This window comes from Gadus morhua, chromosome 4, assembly GCF_902167405.1.
Source record: "Gadus morhua chromosome 4, gadMor3.0, whole genome shotgun sequence".
NCBI classification, from domain to species: domain Eukaryota; kingdom Metazoa; phylum Chordata; class Actinopteri; order Gadiformes; family Gadidae; genus Gadus; species Gadus morhua.
The window spans coordinates 11,320,642-11,338,949 of NC_044051.1; the positions used below are offsets into that span (position 1 = coordinate 11,320,642).

General features: G+C 48.1%; 1 protein-coding gene across 7 annotated transcripts in view; it reads left to right on the forward strand.

Moving 5' to 3' along the window:
- Positions 1-18,308, forward strand: part of sptan1 (spectrin alpha, non-erythrocytic 1) — a 43,781-nt gene that overhangs the window by 6,564 nt on the left and 18,909 nt on the right. For 4 of the 7 annotated variants that reach the window (XM_030354096.1, XM_030354097.1, XM_030354094.1 and 1 more), the window contains exons 2-27: positions 974-1,213; positions 1,938-2,063; positions 2,783-2,923; positions 3,518-3,798; positions 4,554-4,698; positions 5,141-5,295; positions 5,712-5,847; positions 6,634-6,735; positions 7,052-7,189; positions 7,896-8,006; positions 8,201-8,278; positions 8,618-8,773; positions 9,135-9,339; positions 9,770-9,951; positions 10,443-10,686; positions 11,156-11,278; positions 11,672-11,889; positions 12,439-12,531; positions 13,180-13,314; positions 14,014-14,162; positions 14,816-14,872; positions 15,798-15,996; positions 16,421-16,525; positions 16,855-16,887; positions 16,988-17,023; positions 17,684-17,731. In XM_030354096.1, coding sequence (XP_030209956.1) covers positions 977-1,213; positions 1,938-2,063; positions 2,783-2,923; positions 3,518-3,798; positions 4,554-4,698; positions 5,141-5,295; positions 5,712-5,847; positions 6,634-6,735; positions 7,052-7,189; positions 7,896-8,006; positions 8,201-8,278; positions 8,618-8,773; positions 9,135-9,339; positions 9,770-9,951; positions 10,443-10,686; positions 11,156-11,278; positions 11,672-11,889; positions 12,439-12,531; positions 13,180-13,314; positions 14,014-14,162; positions 14,816-14,872; positions 15,798-15,996; positions 16,421-16,525; positions 16,855-16,887; positions 16,988-17,023; positions 17,684-17,731 — 3,633 coding nt within the window. In that variant the 5' untranslated portion in view covers positions 974-976. The remainder of the gene's footprint in view (positions 1-973; positions 1,214-1,937; positions 2,064-2,782; positions 2,924-3,517; positions 3,799-4,553; positions 4,699-5,140; positions 5,296-5,711; positions 5,848-6,633; positions 6,736-7,051; positions 7,190-7,895; positions 8,007-8,200; positions 8,279-8,617; positions 8,774-9,134; positions 9,340-9,769; positions 9,952-10,442; positions 10,687-11,155; positions 11,279-11,671; positions 11,890-12,438; positions 12,532-13,179; positions 13,315-14,013; positions 14,163-14,815; positions 14,873-15,797; positions 15,997-16,420; positions 16,526-16,854; positions 16,888-16,987; positions 17,024-17,683; positions 17,732-18,308) is intronic. The other 3 variants (XM_030354099.1, XM_030354100.1, XM_030354098.1) reach the window with 2 other exon arrangements.

The following is an 18,308-nucleotide window of genomic DNA, read 5'->3' on the forward strand; positions in this document are numbered from 1 at the left end:
TTGATAACAAAAGCACTTCAGTGACTCATGTTTTATTGGGCTTGTCTAACAGGCTGACATTTAGATTAAAATCCGTACAAAGAACAACCCTTTCAATGGAAACATAACAGGCCTGTTATCTTGGACGTCTCACACACTAAAACCAGTGTGAATCTCCTGAGTTTGGACTGTCCTAGTTTGGGGCCAGCACGCGATCATGTGCCAGGCATGGGGAGCCGGGGAGCTGACTGTAGCTGGTCTCATTGTTGCATGGAAGCCCAGTGACCGGTCGACGTGTCTGTGGAATGTCCGACCCCCGTTTGGCATTCATGTGTTCTCAGCTGTTTACCCGCTGGCCCCTCGGTTTGGGACAGGATGGGGAGGATTTATGTTTATACAGAGTGGCCCTGTTCTTTTTGTATTCTGCTCTCTAATTGAAAACGGGTGTTTGCCAAGAGAGGGCGTCGTCGTTGTGTAGGACTTTGTCCCCCCGGTCGCCTCCCCCCTAATAAACTTGAGCCGCAAATCTTATTACAAATCTTCTTTTGCAAATTTCCCTCCGTCATCTTGTGAGCTCTCTTTCCTACTTGGTGGAGTGTTGATCGTCGTCTCGATTGCGAAGGCTTCTTGTGTTACGTTCCAACATGGTATGATCAGGGCAGAACTCGAGGTTAGATGAAGGACTACAGACACCAGAGTTGGAGCTTAATCGTTTTTAACAAGGATTTTGCCTCCCTCCCCCCCCCCCCCTTGCTTAATTCCTATTGGGGGCATTTGGGATTACTTCTAGGGCAATTTGACCAAATGTCGGAAAATAATTCTGGATCCGCTTTGCAAATGCAGCGTCAGATACAGAAGTTAACTCTTTGCTATTTTTCATCCCAATATCAGAAATGAACTCGCCCGTTCATTTCTGACCCCGATAGACACCCAAACTCGCTCTTGGAGTCCCCAGCGCTGATCCTAACAGTGCATATTCCAATGTGCTTCCCAGAAAATGGACACCAGCGGGGCTAAGGTGCTGGAGACGGCGGATGACATCCAGGAGCGCCGGCAGCAGGTGCTGGACCGGTACCGGCGCTTCAAGGAGCTGTCCATGGTGCGGCGGCAGAAGCTGGAGGACTCGTACCGCTTCCAGTTCTTCCGCCGGGACGCCGACGAGCTGGAGAAGTGGATCCAGGAGAAGCTGCAGATCGCCTCCGATGAGAACTACAAGGACCCCTCCAACCTGCAGGTGTGTGTGTGTGTGTGTGTGTGTGTGTGTGTGTGTGTGTGTGTGTGTGTGTGTGTGTGTGTGTGTGTGTGTGTGTGTGTGTGTGTGTGTGTGTGTGTGTGTGTGTGTGTGTGTGTGTGTGTGTGTGGTATACCCTTGACGTTCCATAGTGGTTCTCTAATGGACATCTGACCATCTAATTCCCTCTCGACTGTCGTGTGAGTGTGTTTCATTGTCATACGTTGCTGGGTCATGTCAATAATGTTTTTCTCGTGTAGCGAGAAGTCTCTGAAGATGTCTTGAACCTCTCGTGTATTTGTTGTATTCCTAGGGACTCATTAAGGTAAATTTGTGGACTGTGGGACGGAATGCATAATAGCATAAAAATGACCAAAATATAAACACAATGTAATGCTCCGTTACGATACCAGTTTCATACTATAATTGAGGATATATTAGTGGAATAATTGGGTTTGAAATTAAAAATATACTGCAATGTGCCTATGCCAACATAAGGGCTATTAACTTGGTAAGATGAAAATGTGAACACAATTTTCTCACACACCGTAAATTACTCATTTCAATCCTTCCATTATTACTTGGTGCAAACTGCGATAAATGGCGCAGCCAGTCAATGATGACTTTCATATCTTAGAGTGGTCGGTTGCAGTGTTTTTCTTTGCCTGATCTTGCATCCTTCAAGGGTCTCTGACTGGTGTTGGTGTGTGTGTGTGTGTGTCAACAGGGCAAGCTCCAGAAACACCAGGCGTTTGAGGCTGAGGTACAGGCCAACGCTGGAGCCATCATCAAGCTGGACGAAACCGGCAACCTCATGATCACCGAGGGCCACTTCGCCTCAGAGACCATCCGCGTAAGAGAGACACACACACACACGCACACATACGCCCACACACACAGAGACATGTATATCCTTTGCTTAATTCTGTCATCTGTGGTCCAGTCTTTCACGCCGTACCGGACACAACAGAGACCCATAGTTACAAGTACCAATATGATTGAGTACATTCAAGTAGGTGCTGGTGACCTCTTTGAGTGCTGTGACGACCGTTTTAGAATCTGTTCTTCTGATTCACTTGTCCTTGTCCCTTTCTTCGTAAGGATTCAGTCTGGGAAGTCGGGTTTTTGTAGATAGAGCATGCAGTGTGTTATTTATTTTTTCAAGCTAGAAATAGGGCAATTTATGTCGTGATGATGCATGGGTGAAAAATATATATATATTTATATTTGATTACATTTGTCGTTTCAGTCACCATGGATATATTTGTAATAATTTCCTAGCACATATTAAATATATAAATATTTTATTTGTGCTAGGACATTATTTATAATAATGGACATTATTTGTAATTATTTCCTAGCGTAAATTAAAGATATTTGTTTGTACTCTTTTCTACTGTGTGAATTTGGCCAAATCCGCTTCTACCTCGGAGTTTCTTCCTCATTTGTTCTTGTTTCTACCCCCCTGGTGTCATTCAAACAATATCTATTATTGCCATCTCTTCGTTCCGTCCGTCCTTCCGTCTAACCGCCGCGTCCCGCGTTCTCCTCCTCGTGTTTCCATGGAAACAGACCCGTTTGGAGGAGCTGCACCGCCTGTGGGACCTGCTGCTGTTGAAGACCAAGGAGAAGGGCATGCGTCTGCTGCAGGCCCAGAAGCTGGTGCAGTACCTGCGCGAGTGTGACGACGCCATGGACTGGATCAATGACAAGGTGGGACTCCCAGTAACAACATGCTCAGAGTAATCAGAAACACAACACATCGAATGAAATGAAACTCTAGTGAAAAGGTGACCCGCATTTCAGGAGGTTGGCAATAATGTAAAAACTGTTTTGACGTGTCGTCAATAGGTTGAATTGTATTGACTATATATATGGGGGCAGGATAGTCTAGTGTTTAGGGTGCTGATCTGAGAATGAGAGAATAAGGAATGTAAGAAAACAATCATAACAAACAAAACCAAATCACTATCTACAATTCCTCAAACGTACACCACTAACGCCTTGTACATTTACACACTCCCTGGCAATTAACAAACATCCTGTAAATATACAAATTTCCCTGTAAATCTACAAATTTCCCAGTAAATCTACAGATTTCCCAGTAAATCTACAAATTTCCCTGTAAATTTACAAATGCCCTGTTAATCTATAAATGCCCTGTTAATCTACAAATGCCCTGTAAATTTACAATCGCCCTCGAAATCTTCAAATGCCCTGTAAATATACAAACCCGCGGTACATTTCCAAACACCCTCTAAATATACAAACCCCTTGTGATTCACCCAACAACCGTCCACCCTCCAGGAGACCATGGCCACCTCGGAGGAGCTGGGCCAGGACCTAGAGCACGTGGAGCTGCTGCAGAAGAAGTTCGAGGAGTTCCAGACGGACCTGGCGGCCCACGAGGAGCGCGTCAACGAGGTCAACCAGCTGGCGGCCCGGCTCACCCAAGAGGCCCACCCGGAGGCGGAGCTCATCGTGCGCAAGCAGGACGAGGTCAACGCTGCGTGGCAGCGGCTGAAGGGGCTGGCGCTGCAGCGGCAGGGCCGGCTCTTCGGGGCGGCCGAGGTGCAGCGCTTCAACCGGTAAGGGGGCAGAGCTCACAAGGTTTTTTGTGTCTTAAGGACCCCCGTTTTTTTTACAGTTAAGGTGGGAAGGTTTTTTACAGCACTTTAATAATAATAATAATAATAATAATACATTTAATTTAGAGGCGCCTTTCAAGACACCGAAGGTCACCTTACAGAGCATATAGTCATCATAAATCGTTTAAAAAACAAGACATTGTGGGAAAATAAATAAATAAATAAGTAAATATAATAAATAAAAAAATACTTATTGACTTAACTTTACTGTTAAGGCGGCAGCCTGAGCAACACACGTCTGCCACCTTATCTACGACGTCCCCAAAAAAACTTAATTCGCTCTCTGTGTATAGATCAGACTACAGGGCAACAGTCTGACAGCCTTCTTGAAAACCAAGCATAAATGGTCCACATGTTTAGCAGCAAACCCCACCACCCTAGCTAACACATTTTCTGCGGGAAACCCTGGACCCCTATCGGTACGCCGCAATTACTCCCTGACGGACGCCAAAACCCTGTTGAACTGATGTTTTTAGATTTATTGTTAAGCGTCATGATCCGTATTGTTGTGGACTAGGCGTTTAATATGGAGGCAGAGCTGAGACGTTGATGTTGTTATATCCACAACCCCTACCCTACCCAGGAGATCAGGGATTTAGATAACAGTGATGCATTCCTTTTATGGTGTCGTAATCAGTAAGGCCAGGAATCAGGGTTGGGTGTTTCAGCTTCTGAGATGGTGTCGTCACCAACAGGGATGTGGACGAGACCATCAGCTGGATCAAGGAGAAGGAGCAGCTCATGGCCTCCGACGACTTTGGCCGTGACCTGGCCAGCGTTCAGGCCCTGCTGCGTAAGCACGAGGGCCTGGAGAGAGACCTGGCTGCCCTAGAGGACAAGGTAGGGCCATGAGATGTCAATCAAGTCAAGCTCAGGCTCAGGTAAAACCGCTGCACATTGGTATAGAAACAACAACCCAAGCGGCTCATTCAAGTACCTCACCCATACAAATATGACATAGATAAAACAACAATTAAAGATAAATGCTGCTACTATTATTATATCTATCTGTGTTCTGCTGGATCAAAAAAATACGAAATACAAGCAAAACATTATGATTATTATCATTACTGTTGATTTATAAAATCCATACAGGTAGTTGACTCAGTTGCGTCACACTTTTCTATTCACCCCATTGGTGTGAAAGTGGTTTCCATACTAGCAACCCGGTTATTATGGGATGGTGACCGACGATATAGGTGTCGACGCGCCCTTTGGTGTTTCCCAGCCGTGAAACACATGGGAGTAGTTCTAAAAGGTCCCTGTTTGCCGGACCCACCAGGTGAACATGCTGGGCGGCGAGTCGGAGCGCCTGCAGCAGACCCACCCCCAGAACGCGGCCCAGATCCACCTGAAGAAGGACGAGCTGGTCACCAACTGGGAGCAGATCAGGACCCTGGCGGCCGAGAGACGCGCCCGCCTCAACGACTCCTACCGGTAAAGACCGCCGCTCCGGGAGCACGTCATGATGACCCACACATGTCACGGCTCAGCTATGGTTCCACGCAGACGCAGCGCAATGACCCCGCAGACGCTCCGACTCAGTCCTGATCCTTTTCTGGTTCTGCGTCGGGTTTTAGTGAGCGGACCAATCACAGCCCTTGCCAAAAAAAAAGCCCTTCCTAAAAACAAACATTGCCTCGGCGCAAGGTTACACTTTGTGGGAGGCGCAGGGCAGGCCCTTGCGTTGGACGCAAGGAGGGTCCGCAAGGAGGGTCCGCAAGGAGGGTCCGCAAGGACGTAATGGGTCCGTAACCCCCCTTGCGCTGCGTCGACGTGGGACCATAAGTAAGCCTTTAGGGTAGCTGCATGTGTTAACGTGTGTGTGTGTGTGTGTGTGTGTTCCTCAACAGGCTGCAGCGCTTCACGGCTGACTTCAGGGACCTGACCAGCTGGGTGACGGAGATGAAGGCGCTGATCAACGCTGACGAGCTGGCCAACGACGTGGCCGGAGCCGAGGCCCTGCTAGACCGCCACCAGGAGCACAAGGTACACACACACACACGCATATGGACACACACACACAAATATGGACACGCACAGACACACACACACACATATGGACACACGCACACAAAGACATGCATATGCATACACACACACTCACACACACACACACACACACACACACACACACACACACACACACACACACACACACACACACACACACACACACACACACACACACACACACACACACACATATGGAAACAAACACACACACACATGCATATGCAGACACACACACACACACACACGCGCACAAATATGGACACATGCACAGTTGCACAGTTGCACACCTATACACACATACATACACAGACACAAACACACAATATACAAATGGACTCATGCCTGTAGGCATGCACAAATACATGCGTATGGAAACGTACGCTCATATGGACACGTACACGCACACGCCTTATGGCAAAATACAATTAAATATTGCAGCTCAAAGCAATACCCAGACGTTATGTTCTGTGAAACAGTGTGGTATAGTGTACATTTGAGCACAACATTTACTATTTCATAAAGAATATTAACAGGACGTAGCCATTTCAATAACCATAGAAATACAAAAAGGTTATTTTTTGTTATTATAAGTTAATAATTATTCATTGAGCTTTTAAGTAGTTCCTAGAGTCTGCATATTTGAATGCCTGTTTTGCCGTCTACCTGGAGTGCTTTTGTTTTGTGAAGCCCTATGTTTAATTGAAAGCTTTTGCGTATGTAGCACCTCTTCATGCTCATGTTGGTTCTGTGCTGTAACAGGGAGAGATTGACGCCCACGAGGACAGCTTCAGGGCTGCCGACGAGGCCGGCCAGGCGCTGCTCAACACAGGCCACTACGCCTCGGACGAGGTCAAGGAGAAGGTGGGCGAACGCGCACACACACACACACACACACACACACACACACACACACACACACACACACACACACACACACACACACACACACACACACGCACACGCAACGTCATTTTGTTTATTTTTAACTGCATTGAAGGAGATTTCTGGAAATGAGATGAGAAGAACCATACTAGAGTAAAAGATGCAAATTAAAACCAATCTTTGTACCAAAATAGGCCTGTATACACATTCAGAGTCATAGAATTGTAGATGCAAACATTAATGTTAAACAAAAGTAATATATGTAATAACTAAACGTGTGTGTGTGTGTGTTTAGCTGGGCGTCCTCACCGAGGAGAAGGAGTCTCTTCTGGAGCTGTGGGAGCTCCGCCGGCAGCAGTACGAACAGTGCATGGACCTGCAGCTCTTCTACAGGGACACGGAGCAGGTGGACAACTGGATGAGCAAGCAGGAGGTACCGGATCCATCAGCACCACCACCACACGTCCACCACGCCACCACCACCACACGTCCACCCCGGCACCACCGCCACACGTCCACCACGCCACCACCACCACACGTCCACCACGCCACCACCACACACAACATTCATTATGTTATTGGTCGGGGATCTATGGCAATTAGAAGGGCGACAACACACACAACTGACAATGACGTGAGGTGCTGAACAGAAAGTATAAGGCAAAAATGAATGTATTGGTAGGGGAGGAGGGAGAGAATCCGTTATTGGTTTAAAAATAATGCTTAAAAAACACCCTTGACTACAAAGTATTCGGTTTGATGGAGCAGCATAAGGGGAAGACTGTTGGCTGAAGGCACAGACAGGATTTCCCCAGCGTCGTCTCAGAACGATGGGTATGCACTGTCCATGGCTGTTGCCAGTCTGGACCGATAGCCTGAGTTAATTATCTTAAGATAGCCTAAGTTCATTATCATGCACAATTCTTTAGGCAGGCAGGGGGGGAATGGCCATGTCTGGAGACGGCAAGACACCCACGGGTTCTTACACAATCAAGAAGTGAAGGGGTCGATTGCAGCTGGATAAGGAAGACGTGCTTCAGTATCAAGTGTCCAAGTGAAAACTGAATTTGTGCAAAGGCTTCTTCAGATTTCCACAAGGATCCGTGTTCTCATGGACTGTGTGTGCGTGCTGTGTACAGGCGTTCCTCCTCAACGAAGACCTGGGCGACTCCCTGGACAGCGTGGAGGCCCTGCTGAAGAAACACGAGGACTTTGAGAAGTCTCTCAGCGCACAGGAGGAGAAGATCACCGTAAGTCATCACACGGGATCACCCACTATTATGACTATCACGGTTATTATTATTTAAAACTTTGACCTTTTATCACGGGAACATCATAGAACAATGCTCCCTTTGCATTGACTCAAGGATCGGCTGATGATAGCATTGGTTTTAACCAAGCTCTCTCTCTCTCTCTCTCTCTCTCTGTCTCTGTCTCTCTCCAGGCCCTTGATGAGTTCGCTACCAAGCTCATCGATAACAACCACTATGCCAAGGAGGATGTCGCTACCCGCAGAGATGCTGTAAGTAATGCAGTTGGCGTTGCTAAGCGATGTATAGTAATACAGGGTCCTTCTGGACACTGACGTTCTTGGGAAAATTAAATATATGGTATATTATGTTGTTGGGGGGTATATTAAATATACCATTAAAAGATGCAATCAACTGAACAAACAGAATTATAAGCCATGGATATGCTGTTGCATAAAAATCCAATCTATAAAAACCATGAGACTGAAGAAGAAACAAAGATCTCTGCATTATGTATACCATTAAAATACACAATCAAGTGATGGAAATGTCCCCCATAGTTGATCACGCAGCCATTTGAACTGTGATTGGTAATCTTTTGCCCCGTGCAGCTCCTCAACCGCCGCAACGCCCTCCACGAGCGCGCCCAGTCGCGCCGCGCCGGCCTGGAGGACTCCTTCCACCTGCAGCAGTTCTTCAGGGACTCCGACGAGCTCAAGAGCTGGATCAACGAGAAGATGAAGACCGCCACCGACGAGGCCTACAAAGTAAGAGCCCCTTTTTCTCCTGCTTTTTGTTTAGTCTACACGCTGTGATGTGATTGGTTCAATGTCTACAAGAGGCAGTTGGCCTGCAGAACGATCTCATGCAGGATGGCTGAAGATGTATAGTTTGTGTTTTCTTTTATTGCTCAATACGATGATGATGCATTGGAATTAGGTGTTTTTTGACACTGAACACAATAACCGGTAAAAATACCAAGTATTTACCGAAAATGTAAATCTCAAGAAAATACGAATACAAGTATAAGACCCAGAAAGGGTGACGAGTGTTGAGGGGAGAGCTGGACGTTCTACATCATGTTAACACACCTTCTACTCTCTCCTCTCTCCTCTCCCCTCCCCCCAGGACCCCTCCAACCTCCAGGGCAAGGTGCAGAAGCACCAGGCCTTCGAGGCGGAGCTGTCGGCCAACCAGAGCCGCATCGACGCCCTGCAGAAGTCGGGCCAGGAGCTCCTGGACGGGAAGCACTACGCCGCGGACGAGGTGTCCGGGCGCATGGAGGAGGTCAGCTCCCAGTGGAAGAAGCTGCTGGAGGCCACCGAGCTCAAAGGTACAGCCACGGCTCATATATATGTATTCTTTGATTATTTCAATCTATACTATGTAGTTCATAGAGATGCCCTTGGCACAAACACAAACGTTACGGTCAGGGGACGACATTGGTCCGGGATTTGTCCAGTTGAAACAAAGTTGATGTTGCAGGCTGTGAAATAGTTTTTGTTCTTCACAATGCACATGAGAGTACAACTCACATACAGAGCCACTGTTAACACTCTACCTTGTATGTATACAATATGAACAGCACTCTGTGTCATATATTAAAATACATAAACAGGCAGGGGTGACACAATAAAGCCTGAAGGCCTAAATCCATTGTGGTTCCTTGTTATATTTTACTGCTTATCCGAGTGCTATATATTTGCATTCTGATTGGAGTCCTGTTAACAGTTCTTCTGTTCTTCTGATCTCCTCTCCCCCAGGCATCAAGCTGCGCGAGGCCAACCAGCAGCAGCAGTTCAACCGCAACGTGGAGGACATCGAGCTGTGGCTGTACGAGGTGGAGGGCCAGCTGGCCTCCGACGACTACGGCAAGGACCTGACCAGCGTCCAGAACCTGCAGAAGAAGCACGCCCTGCTGGAGGCCGACGTGGCCGCGCACCAGGTACACACACGCACACACAGAGACGCTCAGACATGCAACACACCCACGCACAAACACAGACCTGCAAACACACATACGAAAACAATGCAAACACACACACACACATACACACGTAAACAGGCAGACAGACAAGTAAATATGTACACACACACTCACACATACTGAGGCAAACAAACACACTACAAGGGTGTGCTTGTGTGTGCATCCGGACCTCATCTGATCAGCGCACTCTTTATTGACACCTCCATATCTGTCGTTATGCGTCTCTGATGCCAAATGTTCCTAATTTGATTCAATTATTATTGTTGTGACTTTTGTGATTAGTTAACGTGACTTACATCAATCATTATTTTAAGTAGTTGTGTGGAGGAGACAGAGGTTGCCAGTCACTAGAACATATTAAATCTACATTTCACCACAGAGCAGTCGACTTTTTAAATTAACCAAATGACCCTGTGTTAACCCCCGTTCCCTCCCCCTCTCTCCAACAGGACCGCATTGACGGCATCACCATCCAGGCCCGGCAGTTCCAGGAGGCCGGCCACTTTGACGCCGACAACATCCGCAAGAAGCAGGAGGCGCTGGTGACGCGCTACGACGGCCTGCGCGAGCCCATGACGGCCCGCAAGCAGAAGCTGTCCGACTCCCTGCGGCTGCAGCAGCTCTTCAGGGACGTGGAGGACGAGGAGACCTGGATCCGCGAGAAGGAGCCCATCGCCGCCTCCACCAACCGAGGTGGGTGTGGTCGCTCAAGAGTCAAAAACGTTGCCTGGCATTGTTTCCATGCTGGGCGTACACTGAGTTTGTAGGACTGTCGTCCGCAGTTTAGAGGGGTGTGGCTTATACATTTACTTGCGGTCAATTGTCTGTTCTGTTTAATTTTGTTAATTGTAAATCCTGCCGAAAAACTAGCATTTTTAATCGGGCTTTCCAAAGTTGAGATCTTGCCAATCGATTTCTTTTGTCCCCTATGATTTTATCGTCTTATTTCATCCGTTGTTATGAAGGTATTATAATGTATTCTGTAATTTATGTTGTATTTTTTTATTGTATTTATCAATAAAGTGCTTTGTAAGTAAAGTTACTATCATGATAATATTATTCATATGAGTTCATAGAGGCCTGAAAGGTGGACCCTCATGTCTTGCCTGTCCACTGGTCCGATGCATTTGAATTAACCCCCCGCTGCTGTCCTCTTGTTCAGGCAAAGACCTGATCGGCGTGCAGAACCTCCTGAAGAAGCACCAGGCCCTGCAGGCGGAGATCTCGGGCCACGAGCCCCGCATCAAGGCCGTCAGCCAGAAGGGCGACGCCATGGTGGAGGAAGGTAAGGAGGACTATCCTCCAGACAGGACCATCCTTGAAGTGCTCATCATTTGTTGAACACTACATTTAAGATTCAGGGACGAGGCTTCTTCAATCAATGTATGGATGGTTAGACGACCTTCCAATGCATTCATTGGCAATCAATCAACATGATAAATGAATAATGATTAAACAAGAAACCCAACGCACAGCACTTTCCGCAGTTAAACTTCTCGTCAACCCGTAATTGAATGTATTTTATTTTTAATTGAATTCAGGACGATCTATAAAGCAAGAGTAAAGTCAATGTTCCCCTAGTCCCGCACAATCAGACCCGAGCTCAGATCTCCAGGGTCAGACCAACCGACCGTCAACCCCCCCCCCCCTCTCTACCCACCCCTCCCCCCTCCCCCAGGCCACTTTGCGGCGGAGGAGGTGAAGGTGAAGCTGGGCGAGCTGAACGGCCGCTGGGACACGCTGAAGGGCAAGGCGGCGCAGCGGCGCCAGGACCTGGAGGACTCCCTGCAGGCCCAGCAGTACTTCGCCGACGCCAACGAGGCCGAGTCCTGGATGAGGGAGAAGGAGCCCATCGTGGGCAGCCCCGACTACGGCAAGGACGAGGACTCTGCCGAGGTAACGGGCCTACGGGTTGGTGAGGGGGGGGGGGGGGGGGGGGCGTCAAGAGGAACCGGGTTCGATCCCCGCCGGTGTCCGCAGCCTGAGCTGTACTCGTGCTACCCTGCTCCTTGGTAAGATGCATCCGGACTCATTGGATGTGGCTCTGGGTAAAAGCGTCCCTTTAATGACTGAACGTTGAATAGTGAATGGAGCCATTCACTAGGTGTCGGGGCCGCAGTTCCATTCACTATTCACCAAACTATTGTTAAGCCTCTCAAAGCCCTAACCCTTTCTTTTTTTAATGTATCTCATGAATGAGTGTGTTTCCCCCAAAAATGTACCATTTAATTAAAATAGGCCTCAAAGAATAAATTTTTAATAGCAGTAATTAGGAAACAAACATTGGGTTTAAAATAAAGAAAAAAGAATAGCTGCCTGCTATCTATTAAGAATGTAGTTTATGGAAATACCAACAAGAAAATGGCCATCTTCGCCAACATTGGTTTCACTTTCACTTTGTGACCCATCCACACTGTGCATGACCCATGACCTCCTCTCCCGTAGGCTCTGCTGAAGAAGCACGAGGCCCTGATGTCGGACCTGAGCGCCTACGGCAGCAGCATCCACGCGCTGAAAGAACAGGCCCAGTCCTGCAGGGTGAGTCCCCATCCCCATGGCGACAAGCATTCTGCAAAGCCACAGCTTAACTTTTGCTAGTCCATGGCGGTTATCAGTATGATTGCATTGACTACAAAGCTAGGCTCCTCCTAGCTGAGTGTCGAGGTGTCCCTGAGCAAGGCACATAACCCTAACTGCTCCCGACGAGCTGGCTGTCTCCTTGCATGGTTGACTCCGTCGTCGGTGGGTGAATGTGTGCTTGAATGGGTGAGTGTAAGGGAATATTGTAAACCGCTTGGGGGAAAAAAAAAAAAGCACTAGATAAATGCAGTCCGTTTACCATTTACCATACGAAAGCATCTAAAGACCCCCCTCTTCTGAGATGGCCTAGCAAGCCGACTCGTGCACTTGTTTCCGGTCTGTGCTTGTCTAGCGCTAGTAGTCTGGTGCTCACTTTACTGTACTGATGTTGCACAGCTTTGAAAGCACTTTGATATGCATTGACTATATCTGATTGCACTATCAGTGACGTATAAAAGTAAATGACTACAGAGCACTGCCTCTCTATGAAGCCGCTCCAAGATCGATTGCTTGCTTTGATAGTTTTAAGCTTCACTTGTAAGAAACTCGGGATAGAAATGTAAGCATCTGCTCAACGAATAAAACGTGGATCTGTTGTAACCACAGCAACAAGTGGCCCCCACGGACGACGAGACGGGGAAGGAGCTGGTCCTGGCCCTGTACGACTACCAGGAGAAGAGCCCCCGTGAGGTCACCATGAAGAAGGGGGACATCCTCACTCTACTCAACAGCACCAACAAGGTGGGACCCCCACTCCCCCCAAACACTCCCCCACACACTCCCCCACACACTCCCCCACACACTCACCCAAACCCTCCCCCACACACTCCCCCACACACTCCCCCACACACTCACCCAAACACTCCCCCACACACTCCCCCAAACCCTCCCCCACACCCTCCCCCAAACCCTCCCCCAAACCCTCCCCCACACACTCCCCCAAACCCTCCCCCACACCCTCCCCCAAACCCTCCCCCACACACTCCCCCAAACCCTCCCCCAAACACTCCCCCACACACTCCCCCAAACACTCCCCCACACTCGTTATGCTGTTGTTTCTGCATTTGTTGATGGGAAAATAATTATCCCCTACTGAAATTTCATGGAAATTAATGTCCGTTAAGAGGCCGAGTGAAGTAGCACATTCTGTGTGACGGAGGCCTGGAATTTGCAGTATAACAAAAGTTACCAACTTGGTGTCCGCGACTGAACACCGCTGGAATCTATGGGAGCAATTACCGCTTATCGCCAAAGGGGCTGCCGAAGAGCACGCAAAATAAATCTTAGCGATGGCCACAAATTAAGCTTTAAAGGAGATTAAGAAAATAATAGCCACAAAATAATTGCTTTAAAAGCCTGCAGGGGGGGGGGGGGGGGATTTATACTCTGAATTCATGTCCTCTGTAATCATCCCGTGTTCCCGTGCCTCCGTCTCCCTAGGACTGGTGGAAGGTGGAGGTGAACGACCGGCAGGGCTTCGTACCCGCGGCCTACGTGAAGAAGCTGGACCCCACCCAGTCGTCGTCCAGGGAGAACCTCCTGGACGAGCAGGGCAGCATCGCCCTGCGCCAGGAACAGGCGGATAACCAGTCAGTAACACTCGCAGCATAACCCCTCTTTTGTGTTTGTGTGTGTGTGTGTGTGTGTGTGTGTGTGTGTGTGTGTGTGTGTGAAAGCTTCACTTACACATGGTTTGGGTTTTCTTCTGTATACCTATTCTGGTATTCAGCATTTAAGTACACATAGTCGGTACTTTGATACTGATTATACTATGAGGGTGTTTTCGTTGTTCCTTAACCGCTAACCTCTATTTTTCATCTTATTTTCTGATGTTCGTTATAAGATTTCTCTTGCTCTCTCTCTTGCTCCTTTTCTCTCTCACTGCTCTCCCTCTGCTTGTTCATCTTACTTGCTCTCACTCTTGCTGTGCCTCTCAATCTCTCCTTCTCTTGCGCTCTCTCTTTCTCTTTGTCTCTCTTCCTTTTTGTCTCTCTGCCTCTTTCTCTCTCTCTCTCTTTCTCTTTCTCTTTCTCTCTCTCTCTCTCTCTCTCTCTCTCTCTCTCTCTCTCTCTCTCTCTCTCTCTCTCTCTCTCTCTCTCTCTCTCTCTCTCTCTCTCTCTCTCTCTCTCTCTCTCTCTCTCTCTCTCTCTCTCTCTCTCTTGCTCTCTACCTCTCTCGCCCGTTGTTTAACCACTAAACCTCTGCGTCTCCCTCGCCTTCGCGCCCCCCCTGCTGCGTGCAGGCTGGTCGCCAAGGAGGCGTGCAGCGTGTCTGTACGCATGAAGCAGGTGGAAGAGCTGTGAGTAAGACCCCCGCCCCCAACCTCCCAAAACACCCCCATCTACCTCTGCGTGTCGTGGTGATCGTGCCCCCCAACCACACCTCATCCGCCCGGCTCTTCAGTCCATACCCGTCGCCCGCCTCCAACCCCCTTGCCCCCAACTACACAGCTCCCCCCCTGTGTTGTTGTGGTTGTACATCGCCAGCCTCATCTTCTATCACCCAGGGATAGAAGAGGCATCGTCTCCTCGTTGTGACGTCATCTCTCCCTTCCGCATCCCAGGCCTGTCTTCTGGGATGTGTGTGTGTGTGTGTGTGTGTGTGTGTGTGTGTGTGTGTGTGTGTGTGTTTGTGAAACTCCTTCATCCTCCGCATCGCTGCAGTTCTACGTACCTCGGATAGACCGTAGTCTATCGACGGTAATCGGAACGTTTTCAACCCAGTCCTTCGGACCAACAGGCTGGCACCGGCGTGTTTGACACCTCGATGCCCGCAGTAGGGAGCTCGTTATCAGGGGGGTCAGGGGTGTGTGTGTGACGCATCGGGGCGGAGCTCAGGTGGTCCCCGAGGAATGGATTAAAAACCATGGCATACCCATATACTGTTGAACAATTATAAGAATCCGATTGGTTCGAGCTATTACTTTATTAACGTATTCTGATTGCCTTTGAGCGCACCTAGGATCTTGATCCATGCAGGATTAATAGCCTTCAACCAATGACTGGGCTGTTTATACTCCACTGCTTTATATTCCGTTCAAACATCTCGGAGATTGAGGAGATTGAGCTTCGCCTATTCCGTTCGCCATGGGGGATTCATTCCATAATCCTAAAATAACATCAGACCTCGAGCGGATGACCAACTCTGCACTCCTTCACCCTCGGTGTCGCGTTGCCATGGTCTCCGTGAGTCACCGGCCCTGTGTGTCCTGCGTGGGTGAACAGGTACGGCACTCTGCTGGAGCTGGGGGACAAGCGCAAGGACATGCTGGAGAAGAGCTGCAAGAAGTTCATGCTGTTCCGCGAGGCCAACGAGCTGCAGCAGTGGATCAACGAGAAGGAGGGCGCGCTCACCAACGAGGAGATGGGCTCCGACCTGGAGCAGGTGGAGGTGCTGCAGAAGAAGTTTGACGACTTCCAGAAGGTACTTTTTCATCAGGGAAATTGTGTCTTGAATTGGACGCCATTTTTGTTACGGCCTCATGTTATTCACTTCACAACCTACAATATTTTACAAAACAAGGTAGGACTTTAAAATAAGGCTGCAATAATTGACATGGGTAATAGCCCTTTAACTATCATTTAATTAACAATTAACTAATGTTCTAGTCATTATGTAATAATGGTGTTCAGGTGTAGTATCAATGCAATTGTAATCGCGCAAAATATATATTATTGACCATAACCAAGACATTATCGATCATTACACACGAGTGTTTCAGTAACTAAATAGTCCACCAGTATACGCTAAGTCATCAAAACTACATGCGATGGACCATTCCACTCACACACCCGAGTCCCGTGTGGGATTGGGAAGTGTGTCTGAACGGAGGTGTGTTCTCTCCCAGGACCTGAAGGCCAACGAGTCCCGTCTGCGGGACATCAACAAGGTGGCGTCCGAGCTGGAGTCTGAGGGCCTGATGGCCGAGGAGGCCCCCATGGTGCAGTCCCAGGTACCGTCCACACACACACACACACACACACGCACACGCACACGCACACACACAGGGAGGCACGCCCCGGTGGGGTCTGAAGGCGTGGCGTCATGTGGGCCAGTCGATTCTAGATGTTTTTATATAATGGAATTGGACGGTCTCACAGGATGCTGTTATTAATTCAAGTTTTGTATTACTTTCTTGTTTACCTTTTGGGAAAAACAAATGTGAAATATGTCAGCTCTTCGATTCGATAGTCGAATTTAATTAAATGGGAAATGCTTTCTTTGAGAAGGGAAATTCTAAAGTTATAGGCCTAAATGTTAACTCATCCTTTTCAATTGCAGCAACAAGAAATGCTTGGATCCGCCCCTGGCAAGGTGAGCCACATAATTATACTTCTTTTAAACAGCCATCCGTTAAAGTATTGAAATAGGAAACTTAGTGCATATCCCTGACACAAATATTCTTCTTCATTAGGATGAAGCCGACGCAAAGAATGCATCTCCATGGAAGGTAAGTCTCAACCGACCACGTCTTACCCCCAAGTAATACAAGAGATGCATTTTGTCATTAACTTACTAAAACAAAATATGCATCAATTGCAAACCTCATTTTGACGTTGTACCTGGTCAGACGATGATGCTTGACTCTTCTTCTGCGACATGGGGTGTCGCATTTCTATGGCAATGTTTTTTTTTTTGATCAAACGGTAAAATCAAACCTCCCACAAAGCCACCAGTGCAGGTTATGCAATCGTTTCCGATTGGTTTCCAATTGAAGTGTCTCGGACCACGCCTGGCACTCATTGGCTCAATCTGTAACTGCACTTCCCTATAGGCTTCTTTCTCTGGAGAAGATATCGCTGCTTCTCCCGAGTGTTATTTGTGGGTTTTCTGTTGAATGTAATGTCAGACATGGCTTGAACAACAGACCCAATGTCTACATGGGTTTTAAAACCCATGGATGGAATGGCTTGTACAAGAAGTCGAAAGATGTCCATCCCGCATGCCCCGTGTGTGTTACCGTGGATGCAGTGTTTGTTATCCTCTTGATGATTCTGAGCCACTTTGGACGGAGCTTCTTCTCGGGAAGAACCGCAAGGCCCTGACGTGTGAACTCCGACATCTCTCCTCTGACTGCTGTGGTGTTGTCTCTGTGACCTTTGACTTGTAGAATGTACGCATGGCCGTTCAAACCACGGCTAACTTTAATACCATCAAGGTAAGATTCCGCTGGAGCCCTCCGACCCCCGCCTCGAACCCGACCGTTCTCCTGCATCAGTGTGCTGCATCGTGGTCCATGTCGATATATGTGTACCACTTTTGGTTAACCCCTCCCTTGTCACAGTTTGATATGCCCTTTTATTTCCTCCTAACCTAGTCATGTTTGTGTCGCGTACCGAGTTTTACGTTAGTGTCCTTTTCATTTTTATATTGTCCCATTTTGTCCCTTGTTATTTTTGTCTCGATTGTGCTATTTTCTTCAGTTATTTGGTTGTTGTTGTATCCCGTTATGTTGTCTGTCACTACCCCTTCATGCATCCAGTCTATGCCGTCGGACCGTTTTCTTGAAATGTCTGCCGGACTTCGGCCGTCTCTCTGTGTCGTCCTTGTGCATGGAACATCCCTAGACCACACTCTCTAGTCTGAAGTTTAGTCTTAGTTAGCTGCAACATAAATACATTGAATCATACGATTATTTGTTCATGTACTAGTAGATTGATGTTCTTGTTTTATCTCAAAGATCTTGTAGATTAGATTTGTAGCAGATTTAACGTGACAGGATCAGAAGGACGGCG